At 43.5% G+C, this 15,257-nt stretch overlaps 1 protein-coding gene across 1 annotated transcript in view; it reads right to left on the reverse strand.

Annotated features, from left to right (window-relative positions):
* Nucleotides 1-680: 680 nt before the first annotated feature.
* The window catches only part of NCEH1 (neutral cholesterol ester hydrolase 1), a 31,813-nt gene continuing 17,236 nt past the window's right edge, over nucleotides 681-15,257 (reverse strand). Inside the window, exons 4-5 of the mRNA XM_070753650.1 lie at nucleotides 7,071-7,242; nucleotides 681-1,494 (exon numbers count right to left, since the gene is read on the reverse strand). Of these exons, the coding sequence (XP_070609751.1) occupies nucleotides 877-1,494; nucleotides 7,071-7,242 (790 nt within the window). The 3' untranslated portion in view covers nucleotides 681-876. The remainder of the gene's footprint in view (nucleotides 1,495-7,070; nucleotides 7,243-15,257) is intronic.

The following is a 15,257-nucleotide window of genomic DNA, read 5'->3' on the forward strand; positions in this document are numbered from 1 at the left end:
GCACACAGTGTTTGGGAAGCATGCAGAGTGCTCCTAGGGGCTGGGAAAAGGCTAAAACGGCCAATTTCTTTTGGCAAAATGCAGCATTTTTTGCCCATATTTTTTGGAAAAATTGCAGGCCTCCCAAACCCTTTGCACACCCAATTGTGCTGTGTGCAGGGGTATAGATTATTAGCCGCCCTGAGTCTTCGGAGAGGGGCGGCATACAAGTCTAATAAATTATTATTATTATTATTATTATTATTATTATTATTATTATTATTATTATGTCAGTACAACACAGCAAACAAGATCACTATGCTGGATTTCGTATGTCATCACCAGTCGGGCGCTTCCCAAGCACCTAGGACTGCGTGATGCAGCGGCAAATTATGTTTGCCGATCCCAGTAAAGCGGCCTTTTGCAATTGACAGATGGAGATTTTGTCAATTACGATGGTTTTCAAATGTCCGCTGAGATCCTTTGGCACTGCGCCCAGCATGCCAAGTACCACTGGGACCACTTTCACTGGCTTATGCCAGAGTCGTTGCAGCTTGATTTTTAGATCTTCATATTTCACTAATTTCTCTAGCTGCTTCTCCTCAATTCTGCTGTCTCCTGGGATTGCGATGTCGATTATTATTATTATTATTATTATTATTATTATTATTATTATTATTTAGCCAACCTTTTCTACTGCCTCCCTTAAAACCAGATTTATTTCCTTGCAAATACATTTAGAATCGGATCTGGAGATTACACAAGACTTTCCCCCCCCATAAATTATGTGTCACAAAATGTACAGGGGAAGCATGCTATCCTGTACAGGAAGTTCTTTAACAATGTCTTCAGATGAGTAGCATGAATTCCTTTTCTGGAGGCCGAACCTTTCTCTGTTTACAAGTTTTCGTTCAGCCACTTGAAATAGCTGTCTCTGGTTTGAAATCCTGCAGAAAAATTAAGTGGCCAAACGGTGAAGACCATGCAGCCATGAAAACAGTCTTCAAAGTGGTCAACGGTGACTTCTACGCCGGCTTTCTCTAGCCGCTTGGCGTACATGAGACCATCATCTCTTAGAATATCAATCTCACAAGTCATAATATAGGTTTTGGGCTGCTGGCGCAAAAGCTCTTTGTTAGCCAGAAGCGGAACTGCGCGGACATCTAATAGAGCGGGAATATTTTGGATGATTTCAGGTTTCCCCGTGGTAGGAGATACAAGTTTGTAATTCTTCCTGAATCTTGAGGGCAGAAGGAAAGTCCAGTCTACTTGGTCTCTAAAGGAATTGGCTTCGCTCACATCTAGAGAGGTATGATAGTTCATCAACATGGGCTGGACGAAATCATAACTTCCGTTGAAATACTCTACCCAGAATTGCACCATCACTGAACGTGCCAGGATTGGGCTGAGCTTGTTCTGTTGGTATGAAGGAGTATTAAAATCAAAAGATTGAAGGACAGGATAGATTAGGGCCTGAAGTTTAAATCCATTGGTTATGTTCTCCTCTTGGCTTATCTGTAGAAAGAAGACAGAAAACAGGGAGTGACTCAGTCAAACAACGCATAGAACTTGAACACACCGGCCTATAATTTGTTTTCTTCAAAACCAGCCTAATAAAGTGCAGTTTCAATAAAAGAAAATATATGCTGCCAAACTAACGCTTGATTTTTGCAATATGGAAGAAAGGGGGAAATCCAGAAACTCAACATGCGACATTATTATTTAGCCGTCCCGAGTCTACAGAGAGGGGCGGCATACAAATCTAATCTAATCTAATCTAATCTAAGCTAAGCTAAGCTAAGCTAAGCTAAGCTAAGCTAACCTAATATATATATATATAATATAAATATTTATTAATTAAATTTTTTATGCCGCGTTTCTCCTTAGACTCTGGGCGGCGTACAACATGTTAGCAATAGCACTTTTTAACAGAGCCAGCCTATTGCCCCCACAATCCGGGTCCTCATTTTCCCACCTCGGAAGGATGGAATGCTGAGTCAACCTTGAGCCGGTGATGAGATTTGAACTGCTGATCTACAGATCTACAGTCAGCTTCAATGGCCTGCAGTACAGCACTCTACCTGCTGCGCCACCCCGGGTCTCTATATGTGAGTGAATGAATTAAACCCATATGTACAACACAGGTGTTCCGTCCCAGTAGGAAATTCTGAGATGGTGCGCAGCTGTGTGCCTCCCAAGCATGCACGTGTTCCCCCGTGCAAGATTTGGCTTCTGCATATGCGCAGAAAGTAAAATTTTGCATGAAGATGCTTGCACAAGTGAGATTTGGTTCTATCAATGCCAGTCTGTGGACACCGCCATCTTTTTTGGGGGGGGGGGGATTTTTTTGAGGGGGGATTTTTTTCTTCTGCGCATGCGCGGGAGCTGAACTTCTGGCACTTCACATGCGCCACTCTCTTGTTTTGGGCTCTTTAAGGTGGATTTTTTTAAAAAAAAAATGGCACCGTGCATATGAACATATGCGCGGCTATGCAGCGTATGAGGAAGCTAACCAGCAGCGAGGTAATTTAGAACCTACCCATGGTATTGAGCAGGAGGTTGGACTAGAAGACCTCCGAGGTCCCTTCCAACTCTATTATTCTGTAAAATTCAAGCATTCTACAAGGGTTGCCCAGAAAGTAATGCACCACATTTTCTTTCTCAGCTTACAGTAATGGTACGAATGCGAAACTTTAGATATACATTATTTGAATTGTCAAGAGTGTGTGTGTAAATTTTGTGTTTCTTCAGACAAATAGTGTAGCTGCAGCAGCGTTTCGAAATGGCGTCTGTAAGTGATGTATGTTATAAGCAGTGTGTCGTCATTGAATTTCTCACTGGGGAGAAAGAAACTATTGGGAACATTCACAAATGTTTCTGTACAGTTTATGGAGAATCTGCAGTCAACAGAAGTACGGTTAGTCGCTGGGCACAGAGGGTGAAGCCATTAGAAGACGGTTCGGTGATTCGCACACTGCAGAAATGGCTTCGTAAGCAGAACAAGGAGTGGTACCGACAGGGCATACACACCCTTGTGTCTCACTGGAGGATGGCCATAGAACAGGACGGAGATTACATGGAAAAATAGGGAGTGTAGAAGAAACATCATTCTTTCTTGTGTGTAAGTTTCATTCTGTTCAATAAATAATTGTTGGAGAAAAAAAATGTGGTGCATTACTTTCTGGGCAATCCTCGTATTAGACAGGTCATAAATTGGCCAGCCTTAAGATCAAAGGATGTTGATCTTGAATGTTATATAATTTGAATGCTAATAACGTAATTATATGTGTTTACAATTTAAAGAAAAATCTAAAGTCGTCATGTCAAGGGGAAAAAAATGGAGAGGGTTGCAGTTAAGTAGTTCTATATTATTTATCTCAATTAGTCTCACAATTAATCTGCTAGGACAGCCTATCCCTTCAATCCATAAGGATAATTATTGTGCCTGATTAGAAACATAGAAACATAGAAGTCTGACGGCAGAAAAAGACCTCATGATCCATCTTGTCTGCCCTTATACTATTTCCTGTATTTTATCTTAGGGTGGATATATGTTTATCCCAGGCTTGTTTAAATTCAGTTACTGTGGATTTATCCACCACGTCTGCTGGAAGTTTGTTCCAAGGATCTACTACTCTTTCAGTAAAATAATATTTTCTCATGTTGCTTTTGATCTTTCCCCCAACTAACTTCAGATTGTGACCCCTTGTTCTTGTGTTCACTTTCCTATTAAAAACACTTCCCTCCTGGACCTTATTTAACCCTTTAATATATTTAAATGTTTCGATCATGTCCCCCCTTTTCCTTCTGTCCTCCAGACCAGTGATTTTCAACCTTTTTTGAGCCGCGGCACATTTTTTACATTTACAAAACCATGGGGCACATTGAGTGGGGGGGGGGCGGCTAAAAAAAGTTTGGACAAAAAAAATCTCTCTCTCTCTTCCTCCCTTTCACTCTTTTTCTCTCTCCCTCCCTCTTTCTCTCCCTTCCTCTTTTTTTCTCTCTCTCCATCCCTCTTTCTTTCTCTCTTCCTTCTTTCCTCTTTTTTGCTCTCTTTCTCTCTCCCTCCCTACCTCCCTCTATGTCTTTCTCTCTCCCACCTTCCCTCCCTCTTTCTCTCTCTCTCTCTTGCTTTCTTGCTTTCTCTCTTGCTCTCTCTCTTGCTTTCTTTCTCTCTCTCTCTTGCTTTCTTTCTCTCTCTTTCTCTCTTGTTTTCTTTCTCTTTCTCTTGCTTGCTTTCTCTCTCTCTTGCTCTTTCTTTCTCTCTTTCTCTCTCTCTCTCTCTTTCCCTCTCTTGTTTTCTTTCTCTCTCTGAGCTTCGCGGCACACCTGACCATGTCTCGCGGCACACTAGTGTGCCACGGCACACTGGTTGAAAAACACTGCTCCAGACTATACAGATTGAGTTCATTAAGTCTTTCCTGATACGTTTTATGCTTAAGACCTTCCACCATTCTTGTAGCCCGTCTTTGGACCCGTTCAATTTTGTCAATATCTTTTTGTAGGTGAGGTCATTAGGTACTCAGGGCCTTATATCAGGCCCAATGTTATGGAAGGAGCAGCAGCAGCGTATGAAGAAATCCACTGGAATTCAAATGATTGCCCCTTAAATCGGTTATCTCAATCAGAGGCACATGGAAGCAAAATAACATTTATATTTGTATTTGTATTTATTAGATTTGTATTGTATTGTCACGCAGTAGTGTGCCATTTTAAAAACTATAAATCAAAATAATTTCTCCACTTATTGTTGAATCTATAAGGAGCCCGCAGTATATAATTAAAACACCGCTTCTATCCTAAACTCAATGCTGTGGGCCAGCAGTCCCCAAACTACGGCCCACGGGCCACATGCGGCCCGCTGAGGCCATTTATCTGGCCCGCGGGTCTTTTCCAAGGCCACACTGGTAAAGCAGTGAGAACGTCCCCATCAATCTCATCTCACCCAAAGTAAAGTAAGGCTTGCCGAAAGCCGAGCTGGGCACAACACACACACATACACGCACACACCCGCCTCCTTCTCTTTGAGTTGCTAGCTCCTGTTTTCTGAATGGGGATTGAATGGGAGTGCAGGGTCGGAGGGTGGAGGCTTGTCGGGTGAGTCCTCCGCGGGGAGAGAAGAGGGAGGATGAAAGAGGGAAAAGACAGAGAGAAAAGTGGAGAGAAGGATAGAAAAGGGAAAGAGAAGGGGAAAAGCGAGGGAAAGAGAAGTGGAGAGGAAGGAAGGAGGGAGGGAAGGAAGGGAGGAAAGGAAGGAAGGGGGAGAAAGAGAGGGAGAGAGAAAGGGAGGGAGGAAGAGAGATAGCAAGAGAGAGAGTGAGAAAGAGACAGAGAGCAAGAGACAGAAAGAAAGCAAGAGAGAGAGAGAGAGAGAAAGCAAGAGAGAGAGAGAAAGAAATAAGGTATGTGTAGTGTGCATAGGAATCTGTTTATAGGTTTTTTAATAGTCCGGCCCTCCAACAGTCCGAGGGACAGTGAACTGGCCCCCTGTGTAAAAGGTTTGGGGACCTCTGCTGTAGGCTTCCCCTTCCACAAACACACACACACACACACCCTTCCGTATTGCAAAAATCGAGCCTTAGTTTGGCAGCATATATTTTCTTTTACTCAATAAACCTCACTTTATTAGGCCGGTTTTACATAATACACTAACCAAAAACAAAGAGATCACATTACAGATTAGTGGGAAGCACATACCAAGGAGTTAAGATGTCTGATTGGAAGGGTGTGTGTGGAACTATTAACTGGAAGTTTTTTGTAATGTAAATGGGTTGCACAACTTACATTAGCTTGGCAAATGGTCAGAATGAGCTGGAAAAAGAGAAGAATTTGTAATCCAATACAGTGGTACCTCTACTTAAGAATGCCTCTACTTAAGAACTTTTATAAATAAGAACCGGGTGTTCAAGATTTTTGCCTCTACTTAAGAACCATTTTCTACTTAAGAACCTGAGCCCGGAAAAATTTCCTAGGAAATTTGAGAGCATGAAGGCCAGGCCAGAAAACTTGCACTTCACTTCTTCCTTAGAAAAAAGGTCTTTACAGAGCAAATTTTATGACATCTACATGAAAATATTAAAAGAACTGCCAATAAAGAAACTGAGAAGCTAAATTTCTGAGAAAGGGACTGAAAGTGCTTTTAAAACTCTAAAATGGTGGGGGGGGGTAGTATGACACAAATTTTATTTTAAGCATTCTCCCAAAGGCTGATCTCTCTTGTAGCTGTGGCATTCATAACTTTTGCTGGTCTCAGGACAGAATAGAGTCTTCTTTATAAAAGATAATCACAGCTTATAGAAGATAATCACGGGTTCTTTTTCCTAAAGATGAGGGACTGAACCAAAGTCACCTAGATAGCTTCATGCCAAAGGTGGGACTAGAATTTATGAGTTCTAGCCAGGTGCCTTCATTGTCTGTCTGTCTGTCTGCTACCTACCTACCTACCTATCTATTATCTATCTATCTATCTATCTATCTATCTATCTATCTATCTATCTATCTATCTACCTATCTATTATCTATCTATCTATCTATCTATCTATCTATCTATCTATCTATCTATCTATCTACCAACCTATCTACCTACCTATCTCTCCATCCATCTATTGTATCTATTTATCTTTCTACTGTATCTATGTGTCTATGTCTGTCACTCTGTCTGTCCATCCATCCATCGATCCATCCATCAACCCATCCATCCATCCATCCATCCATCCATCCATCTATCCATCCATCCATCGTATCTATCTATCTATCTATCTATCTATCTATCTATCTATCTATCTATCTATCTATCTATCTTATCTATCCATCCATCCATCCATCCATCCATCCATCCATCCATCCATCTATCTATCTATCTATCTATCTATCTATTTTCCATCCATCCATCCACCCACCCACCCACCCATCCTGGCTTTTCAGAAATTGTCCCCTTTCCCCTTCCCCAATCCTTTTCATGGGGACAGTCAAGAATTGACCACTAAAACCTTCCCAAACAAAGTGAAAGTGTCCTCGCTTAGTCCCAATCCTGGCACCTTCCATACAGATCCATATGGATCTTTGTTCAGGCCGCCCAGAACATTTCTTACCTCTTGGCTCACGGCAGCAGCCAGGTTGCCTCCTGCGCTATCACCAGAAATTGCAATTCTGGTGGGATCAACAGAATATTGAGCTAGGACTTCTGGCAGCAGAAAATGTTTGGTAGCCCGGAGGACATCATCAAACTGTGCCGGGAAGTGGAAATCTGGCACTAACCTGTAACTGCAAAGAAAAGATTCTTGTGTTAAGACAAGCCAGGTTTTATAATGGATGGCCAATATGACAAATGACAGTCAAAATGATAAATTACAGAATGTGGGACAGTCAAAATGATAAATTACAAAATGTGCTCAAAAAAATAAAGGGGACACTCAAATAACACATCCTAGATCTGAATGAATGAAATATTCTAATTGAATACTTTGTTCTGTACAAAGTATACAACAGCATGTGAAATTGATTGTCAATCAGTGTTACTTCCTAAGTGGACAGTTTGATTTCACAGAAGTTTGATTCACTTCAAGTTATATTGTATTGTTTAAGTGTTGTTTAATTGTTCCCTTTATTTTTTTGAGCAGTGTCACTTTGTCACTTGACAAAGAAAGAAAATATGGCTGGGAATGGTTGGGATACAATTAGAAAAAACAGTGTCGTGGGAAGATTGGGTTAATAACAACAATATTTTGCATTGTGAAAGTACACAGGAAAAAGATGTCCTGCTTGCAGATCCATTTTGTGAGTGGCTGATTTTACTGTCCAAAATACATAGAAAAATTAAATTATTGTTATCTTAGTGAAGCGGTTTTCAAGTTGGGTGACTTTAACAAGCATACTGGCTGGGGAATTCTGGGAGTTGAAGTCTACACTCCTTAAAAGTTGCCAAGATTGAAAAACATTGTTCGCAGAATCAACTTCTGTTCTTGTGAAAATAACATTTTGTTGAGTTGATTCCCAAAAGTTCTTTTTCAGAGGGCAACTGGACTTTCTTGTTTTATTAGCTGTCTGCAAGGAATATAAATCCTTCCATTCCCCACTACCCTGTCAGAGCTGAAGAAGCTTCTTGGATGAGAAGCAAAACATCTTCAAAAGAAAACAACAACAAGAAAGTCCATTTTACTCCTGAAAAAGCACCTTTGGGAAACAACCATGACCTGGATGACTGAGATTCTCTGTAGACATTGAGTTGATTATTAAATAGGGAAGAGTTAGGATTGGCCACAGCCTCTCCCATCATTGAGAATGTTGGAATACAACTGTCCTCATTTCTGGTTATTGGCCATATGCCTAGGGATGGTTTCTAGCCATATGGCCATTTGGTTAGAAATTATAGTCTGACAACTTCTGAAGAATCTTGGCTGGGAATTATTATTATTATTATTATTATTATTATTATTATTATTATTATTATATTTATTTATTTATTTATTGATTGATTGATTGATTGGATTTGTATGCCGCCCCTCTCCGGAGACTCGGGGCGGCTAACAGCAATAATAAAACAGCATACAATAATAATCCAATACTAAAAACAGTTAAAAACCCATTATTATAAAAACCAAACATACATACAGAAATACCACGCATAAAATTGTAAAGGCCTAGGGGGAAAGAGTATCTCAGTTCCCCCATGCCTGGCGGCAGAGGTGGGTTTTAAGTAGCTTACGAAAGGCAAGGAGGGTGGGGGCAATTCTAATCTCTGGGGGGAGTTGGTTCCAGAGGGCCGGGGCCATCACAGAGAAGGCTCTTCCCCTGGGTCCCGCCAAGCGACATTGTTTAGTTGACGGGACCCGGAGAAGGCCAACTCTGTGGGACCTAACTGGTCGCTGGGATTCGTGCAGCAGAAGGCGGTCCCTGAATTGCATGAGTGCTGGTTCAGTAAAAGTTCTTATTTTCTTGGCCCATATGTTATGCAGTTTGTGTTAGCCGCAAGCATCTATGGAACCTTGTTATCCAAAATCAATGACACTGTCTTATGGGAAGACAAAAATTTTCATCAGCATCAATGATGGGAGAACAATGGGTTTTAAAAAGACAAATTTCACTGCAGACCAAATCCTGAAGAATCCAGACCAAATCCTGGGTGAGCAAGCCACACAATGTAGTTCATTTACTTTAAACCTGAATTTTAAAGATTATTGTGGCCAAAAGCCAGCATAGAACAATGGATTGCAAAATAATAGGAAATAATATACTATGAAGAGGTAGGCATACGAAACCAGTCAAATATAGTCAGGACTGCTCCAATAGGTACCAAAAGCCAGAATAATAAGGGAATATCAAAAGTGTAAGGCTATATGATATGTAAACTAAGCCTAAGTAGAAATGTAATGAATAATGCGTAGTGGAATTACATCACTTTAAAATTACGCTATGTAAAATATGCTAGAGATGATACCTAAAGCATTACATATTTATTTCTGACTGCATTTAAAAGCTCATAATACACTACACTTCATTTAATCGTGCTTTGTTAAATAAATCACTAGGGTTAGCTTACAAATGTTGATTTTCAATGGTGATTTGTAAGCTGCAACGGGATCCACATGTTACATTAAGCCAAAAACTCAACAAATCACATTATGGATTTTCAACTTGAGAAATACTGCAAATCTTAATTTGTTCTATTGATAATGGGAAAGAGTTCAGAAAGGCTAAATTTCATTTCTAGTTTTTGCAGTTCACATATCAAGCCACTAGAGGACGCCGGCTGCCCTAAATTGGAAAAGGATTAATTGCTTGTTTTCAGCGGAGTGAAGGAGAAAGGTATCTGCGTCTCTAATTTTAGATTAATCCATTTATAGAAACGGGCTATTGTTCTAAGCAATGGCACGTGTTAGCCAGCTCCTGTCCTATCCAGCAGAAGACAAAAGCCTTTAATTTTATTTAATAACAAGAAAAATAAAATTCAACCCTTCAACAAAGCAGACATAACACCTCCTATTTCAATAAAAATTCAATATTGATGATGACCCTTGGCAATTTTATTCAGGAGATTGGGTCTATGGTTACAGGAGTCATAGATTGCTAAGTATTTTACAGAAACATAGAAGATTCACGGCAAAAAAAGACCTCATGGTCCATCTACCGTATTTTTCGCTCTATAAGACGCACCTGCTGATAAGACGCACCTAGTTTTTAGAGGAGGAAAATAGAAAAAAAATATTTTGAGCCAAAAAGTAGGCTAAAATATTTATTACAATAACACTGCCCTAGGGGAATTGGGAAAATATACAAAAAAGCCCCCCTCTCTCTTTCTTTCTTTCTTTCTATCTCTCCCTCTTTCTCTCTACCTTTCTTTCTCTTTCTCTCTCTCCCTTTCTCTGTCCCTCTCTTTCTTTCTCACTGTCCCTCTCTTTCTTTCTCTCTGTCCCCCTGGCCTTGGCGACCCTCCCCACCTCCTGCAAACGCAGCGGGCAGCGGGGGAAGAGCGAAGAGCCGGCTCCGGCGGGCGCGGGGCTTGGCTGGCTGGCGGGGGGAGCGCCGCTGGTGGTGCGAAGGGAGACCCTCCTCCGGGAGGGAGGGGGCCAGGCAGCAGCTAGCCAGCCGAGTTCGCAGCCAAACTTTGCACAGGCGGCGGCCGGCTGCGAGCGACTGGCTGGGTTTTGGGTCTTCGAGACCTCCCCGCCTCCTGAAGCGATTCCCGTAGCCTTCCCAAAGGCTCGGAACCGCCAACGCTCCTCCGGTGCCGCTTCGCCTCCTAAACCTGCGGGGTGGAGGCGTCCCCCGGCCCAGCACTTCCAGAGGCCGAAAGGCGCGGCTCTCTTCGGGGTTGGGAAGAGGAGAGGCGGCGACAGAGGCGGCGGTCTCCAGATGAGTATATCGCCGCCGCCCCCCTCTGCTCCAGCGCCTCCCCCCCCTCCCTGCCTGCATCTTCGCTCCATAAGACGTGGCTGATTTTTCATCCTACTTTGGGAGGAAAAAAACTGCGTCTTATGGAGCGAAAAATACGGTAGTTTGCCCTTATATTATTTCCTGTATTTTATCTTAGGATGGATATATGTTTATCCCAGGGATGTTTAAATTCAGTTACTGTGGATTTACCAACCATGTCTGCTGGAAGTTTGTTCCAAGCACCTACTACTCTTTCAGTAAAATAATATTTTCTCACGTTGCTTCTGATCTTTCCCCCAACTCACCTCAGATTGTGCCCACTTGTTCTTGTGTTCACTTTCCTATTAAAAACACTTCCCTCCTGAACCTTATTTAACTCATTAACATATTTAAATGTTTCAATGATGTCCCCCCTTTCCCTTCTGTCCTCCAGACTATACAGATGGAGTTCATTAAGTCTTTCCTGATACGTTTTATGCTTAAGAACTTCCATCATTTTTGTAGCCCATCTTTGGACCCATTCAATTTTATCAACATCTTTTTTGTAGGTGAGGTCTCCAGAACTGAACCCAGTATTCTGAATGTGGTCTCACCAGCGCTCTATACAGTGGGATCACAATCTCCCTCTTCCTGCTTGTTATACCTCTAGCTATGCAGCCAAGCATTCTACTTGCTTTCCCTATCGCCCGACTGCACTGTTCACCCATTTTGAGACTGTCAGAAATTACTACCCCTAAATCCTTCTCTTCTAAAGTTTTTGCTAATGGAAGTAATTTTTTCTATTCCTCTATTAATCTGACATCTACCATGTTTTCCCCAAAATAAGACAGGACTACCCAAAATATGGCCCTGGCCTTATTATTGGGCAGGGGGATTATTATCTTGGGGGTGCAGGAGTCAGCGAGTGTGGGAACACATGCCCCGAAAATTCCTTAACATCAGGACATGTCTTATTTTGGGGAAAACATGGTACAATCAGGTCTTCTTTAAATGCACTGGAGGGTCTCATATCCATCCAACATCAAAAGCTGAAATGCAACCTTGTGCTGGGAAAGGACACATCTATCCATCCTTTATTAACATTTGAGGCAAGGAGCAGCTGGACAAAATTGTTAATTAATTAATTTATTTATTAGATTTGTATGCCGCCCCTCTCTGTAGACTCGGGGCGGCTAACAAAGACAATATGTACAAATCTAATATTAAAAATAATACATACAGACATACCATGCATAAATTGTATAGGCCTGGGGGGAAGGGAATATCTCAATTCTCCCATGCCGGACGACAGAGGTGGGTTTTAAGGAGCTTACGAAAGGCAAGGAGGGTGGGGGCAACTCTGATATCTGGGGGGAACTGGTTCCAGAGGGTCGGGGCTGCAAAGAGAAGGCTCTTCCCCTGGGTCCCGCCAAACGACATTGTTTAGTCGACGGGACCCGGAGAAGGCCAACTCTGTGGGACCTAACTGGTCGCTGGGATTCGTGCGGCAGAAGACGGTCCTGGAGATATTCTGGTCCGATGCCATGAAGGGCTTTATAGGTCATAACCAACACTTTGAATTGTGACTGGAAACCGATCGGCAACCAGTGCAGACTGCGGAGTGTTGGTGTGACATGGGCATATTTAGGAAGGCCCATGATAGCTCTTGCAGCTGCATTCTGCACGATCTGCAGTTTCCGAACACTTTTCAAAGGTAGCCCCATGTGGAGAGCGTTACAGTAGTCGAGCCTCGAGGTGATGAGGGCATGAGTGACTGTGAGCAGTGAGTCCTGGTCCAAATAGGGCCACAACTGGTCCAGTGCCATGAAGGGCTTTATAGGTCATAACCAACACTTTGAATTGTGACCAGAAATTGATCGGCAGCCAATGCAGACTGCGGAGTGATGGTGAAACATGGGCATACCTAGGTAAGCCCATGACTGCTCTCGCAGCTGCATTCTGCACGATCTGAAGTTTCCGAACACTTTTCAAAGGTAGCCCCATGTAGAGAGCATTACAGTAGTCGAACCTCGAGGTGATGAGGGCATGAGTGACTGTGAGCAATGAGTCCTGGTCCAAATAGGGCCGCAACTGGTGCACCAGGCGAACCTGGGCAAACGCCCCCCTCGCCAAAGCTGAAAGATGTTTCTCTAATGTGAGCTGTGGATCGAGGAGGACGCCCAAGTTGCGAACCCTCTCTGAGGGGGTTAATGATTCCCCCCTCCCAGGGTAATGGACGTACAGATGGAGTTATCCTTGGGAGGCCGTGCAACTTACTTTTTCAACTGAAACTATTCTATGATTTATTCTTCACTGGTTCTTTACATTTGGGAAAATTCCTATTTAAAAAAAAAAACAATCCCAGAAACACAGTGGTGGCTCAAGTTAAAGAAAAACAGCTTTCTATTAACCAGAAAGTGTCGCTCCTCTTTCGTGCGAACATCAGACTTTGCTTTCCCACCTATAGCCATAATTATTCTATACTATTTTTGTCCATGTGTTATATGTTTTTATGTTTACTGTCTTTTTAATTAATTAATTTTAGGGGTTAAATTATTGACCAGGCACCAGACCAGAATATCTCTGGGACCGCCTTCTGCCGCATGAATCCCAGCGACCGGCTAGGTCCCAGAAAGTTGGCCTTCTCCGGGTCCCGTCGACTAAACAATGTCGTCTGGCGGGACCCAAGGGAAGAGCCTTCTCTGTGGTGGCTCTGACCCTCTGGAACCAGCTCCCCCCAGAGATTAGGATTGCCCCCACCCTCCTTGCCTTTCGTAAACTACTTAAAACCCACCTCTGCCGTCAGGCATGGGGGAATTGAAACATCTCCCCCTTGCCCATGTAGTTTTGGTCTATGATTGATTGTGTGCTTGTTTTTTATATATATATTGGGGTTGCTTTTATGGACTTTTTAACTTAAAACTGTAATTTAGATTGCTGTATTAGATTTGTTACTATGTACTGTTTTTGCCAGTGTTGTGAGCTGCCCCGAGTCTGCAGGGAGGGGCGGCATATAAAGCAACCAACCAACCAACCAACCAACCAACCAACCAACCAACCAACCAACCAACCAACCAACCAACCAACCAAATAAATAAATTCAGTACGGGTTCAAACACCTTTTAAAACACAAGCAATGTTTGAGTCTTGACAACAGCAGGTCTTGAGGCCTGAATAGATCAAAGGATTTTAGCTTTAAATCCAGGGAAGGTCCTTGTTAAGAGATCTAGCTGAGGTTTTGAAATCTGTGGATTTCACAGGGGAAAGATGCAATTGCAGTTGGATTATGAAAACCCACACAAATCTGAAAAACAAGTGTGGTAAGATAATGAGGGAAACTGAATGAGCGTGAGATATTCTTACGGGACCAAATCTGGCAACTGTTTGTCCTTGTGGAGTTTGTTTTCAAGGAGATGAACACGTACAACATTTATATTTGGTTGCTGATGTTTTGTTACTACTTGGACTGATACCCTCCCAGAGGGGAAAAAACACACAATCCCCTTAACTCTTATTAGGTCTAGGTTCCACAAGGTGGCTTTAAAGACCTGGAAAATGTATTTATTTGTGAAGCAGCCCCAGCTTGCATTAATTATTATTTAACATGTTGGAGAAATTCATGTGCTTTGATTACTGTACAGTGATCCCCCGCTCGTTGCGAGGGTTCCGTTCCAGGATCCCCCGCAACGAGTGGGTTTTCGCGAAGTAGCGCTGCGGAAGTAAAAACACCATCTGCGCATGTGCAGATGGTGTTTTTACTCCCACAGCGCTAGCGAGGAGCCGAAGATTGGGGGCGGGGCGGCTGTTTGCCGCCGGCTTGGGGGGCTTCCTAGCAGCCCCCCAAACCCGGGTTGGGGGTCCGGGGGGTGCTGGCAAGCACCCCATGCCGGCAGCGACATTTTAAAATAGCCGCGCCGCCCCCAATCTTCAGCTCCTCGCTAGCGGGCAGGCAGGCAGCGGACAAGCCGTTCGCTGGCACTGGCTCTCGGCGCTTTCGAGCTGAGTCCAGGAGCGAATTCGCTCCCGGACTCAGCTCAAAAGCGCCGATAGCCAGCGCCAGCGAACGGCTTGTCCAGGCTGGCTCTCGGCGCTTTGGAGCTGAGTCCGGGAGCGAATTCGCTCCCGGACTCAGCTCAAAAGCGCCGATAGCCAGCGCCAGCGAACGGCTTGTCCAGGCTGGCGCTCGGCGCTTTGGAGCTGAGTCCGGGAGCGAATTCGCTCCCGGACTCAGCTCAAAAGCGCCGATAGCCAGCGCCAGCGAACGGCTTGTCCAGGCTGGCTCTCGGCGCTTTGGAGCTGAGTCCGGGAGCGAATTCGCTCCCGGACTCAGCTCAAAAGCGCCGATAGCCAGCGCCAGCGAACGGCTTGTCCAGGCTGGCTCTCGGCGCTTTGGAGCTGAGTCCGGGAGCGAATTCGCTCCCGGACTC

This window comes from Erythrolamprus reginae, chromosome 5 (assembly GCF_031021105.1).
Source record: "Erythrolamprus reginae isolate rEryReg1 chromosome 5, rEryReg1.hap1, whole genome shotgun sequence".
NCBI lineage: Eukaryota > Metazoa > Chordata > Lepidosauria > Squamata > Dipsadidae > Erythrolamprus > Erythrolamprus reginae.